General features: G+C 50.4%; 1 protein-coding gene across 2 annotated transcripts; it reads right to left on the bottom strand.

The window, feature by feature from the left end:
- Positions 1–712: 712 nt before the first annotated feature.
- Positions 713–1,363, bottom strand: LOC103266870 (keratin-associated protein 4-11-like). 2 transcript variants are annotated; one of them, XM_008064498.1, is made up of 2 exons: positions 1,263–1,363; positions 713–1,202 (listed from the first exon to the last, which is right to left on the bottom strand). In XM_008064498.1, the coding sequence occupies exons 1-2, from the start codon at positions 1,361–1,363 to the stop codon at positions 713–715; spliced, it is 591 nt and encodes a 196-aa protein (XP_008062689.1). The 2 variants fall into 2 exon arrangements, with proteins under 2 accessions (XP_008062689.1, XP_021571438.1); XM_021715763.1 differs by having other exon boundaries at positions 713–1,363.
- Positions 1,364–1,737: the final 374 nt, after the last annotated feature.

Here is a 1,737-nt window from a genome sequence, read left to right as displayed (position 1 = left end):
CAACTTGGTGAGACCTCATCTCCACAATAAATCAAAAAATTAGCTGGGCATGGTGGTGCATGCCTGTAGTTCCAGCTACTTGAAAGGTTGAGACTGAAGGATCACCTGAGCCCAGCAGGTCAAGGCTGTAGTAGCCATGAGTGTGCCTCTGCACTATGGCCTGGACAACAAGGTTAGGACTCCAACTCAAACAAAACAAAACAAAAGACCTCATTGATGGATGTCAACTTAGTGTTTTAATTGTAGGGACTCTGAGAACATGACCTTCAGTGGTACAGAAAAAACACATAAATATGCATAGACCATTTCACTAATAAGTAATAATAAGACAGCAGCAACTTCAGTGTGGTTTGAATGCTAAGAAGTTTTATTGAGGAACATCAAGTAATCCCACATTAAAATGGATTCCACAGAAATGCAATGGGAAGAAGAAATTTAGAAGAGAAACATTTAACAATTTATGTATTTTGAACCCGAATAAGAAATTCTGAAACAATCTGATACAGTATCAGACTGTAAACTAGGATTCCCTAATAATAAATAGTTTCTATAACAAAGTAAAAATAACATAGAGACTGGGGTATCCTAAGTCAATCTGTGGGTCTGTTTGTAAGTTCATCACATTGGGAAGCTCACATGCTCTTTGAATAGATGTCCTTTGCCTAGACAAGAGGATGAGGACAAGAAGGTTCATGGGTCCAGGGCAGGACACTCAGCAGCAAGAACTGCCACAGCAGCTGGGGCGGAAGCAGGTTGTTCTGCAGCAGGTGGTCTGGCAGCAGTTGGGGAGGCAGCAGCTGGGACGGCAGCAGGTGGGCTGGCAGCAGGTGGACTGGCAGCACTGGGGCTTGCAGCAGCTGGACACACAGCAGCTGGGCCGGCAGCAGCTGGAAATGCAGCAGGAAGGGCGGCAGCAGGTGGGCTGGCAGCAGGTGGATTGGCAGCACTGGGGCCTGCAGCAGCTGGACACACAGCAGCTGGGGCGGCAGCAGCTAGAGATGCAGCAGGAAGGGCGGCAGCATGTGGGCTGGCAGCACACTGACTGGCAGCACTGGGGCCTGCAGCAGCTGGACACACAGCAGCTCGGGCGGCAGCAGCTAGAGATGCAGCAGGAAGGGCGGCAGCAAGTGGGCTTGCAGCAGGTGGATTGGCAGCACTGGGGCCTGCAGCAGCTGGACACACAGCAGCTGGGGCGGCAGCAGCTAGAGATGCAGCAGGAAGGGCGGCAGCATGTGGGCTGGCAACACACAGACTGGCAGCACTGGGGCCTGCAGCAGCTGGACACACAGCAGCTGGGGCGGCAGCAGGTCTCCTGTCCACAGCCTTGGTCTGAGCAGACGGATCCACAACAGGAGTTGCACATGGTGTCAGAGGGTGGAGGTTCTGTGGATTTCTGGGAAGGTGGGTTTGAAATGTGTAGAGGTCTCCTTGCCCCATTCTCCTTTTATACCCTGCTGAGGGCTGCTGCCATCAGGTGCTGCAGTTTCCTTGTTATTGTTTGTCCTAGTAAGTAGGCAATTATCAAATTAGGCTAATTTGTTTTCTTGTTAAATTTGTGAACATGAGTGGGAAAGATTATTTCTTTCCCTGATTCACTGGGATTCACGTGCCAGCTCTTCCCCAAGTCTCCTGTGTGTTTCTTTCTTGCTTTAGCTTCCTCACGGAGGGCTGTCACGTGACATTCTGCCTCTGGGCACTATTGGCTTCAGTCTCATTTCCCATCACACATCATGTCTG

This window comes from Carlito syrichta, unplaced genomic scaffold, assembly GCF_000164805.1.
Source record: "Carlito syrichta isolate Samal-C Ts95f unplaced genomic scaffold, Tarsius_syrichta-2.0.1 Scaffold307480, whole genome shotgun sequence".
Taxonomy (NCBI): Eukaryota; Metazoa; Chordata; class Mammalia; order Primates; family Tarsiidae; genus Carlito; species Carlito syrichta.
This window is presented reverse-complemented; position numbering and strand designations above follow the sequence as displayed.

Bases quoted from the DNA above. Each gene is read 5' to 3' on its own strand.
- LOC103266870 (XM_021715763.1), bottom strand. From the start codon at position 1,363: ATGTGCAACTCCTGTTGTGGATCCGTCTGCTCAGACCAAGGCTGTGGA.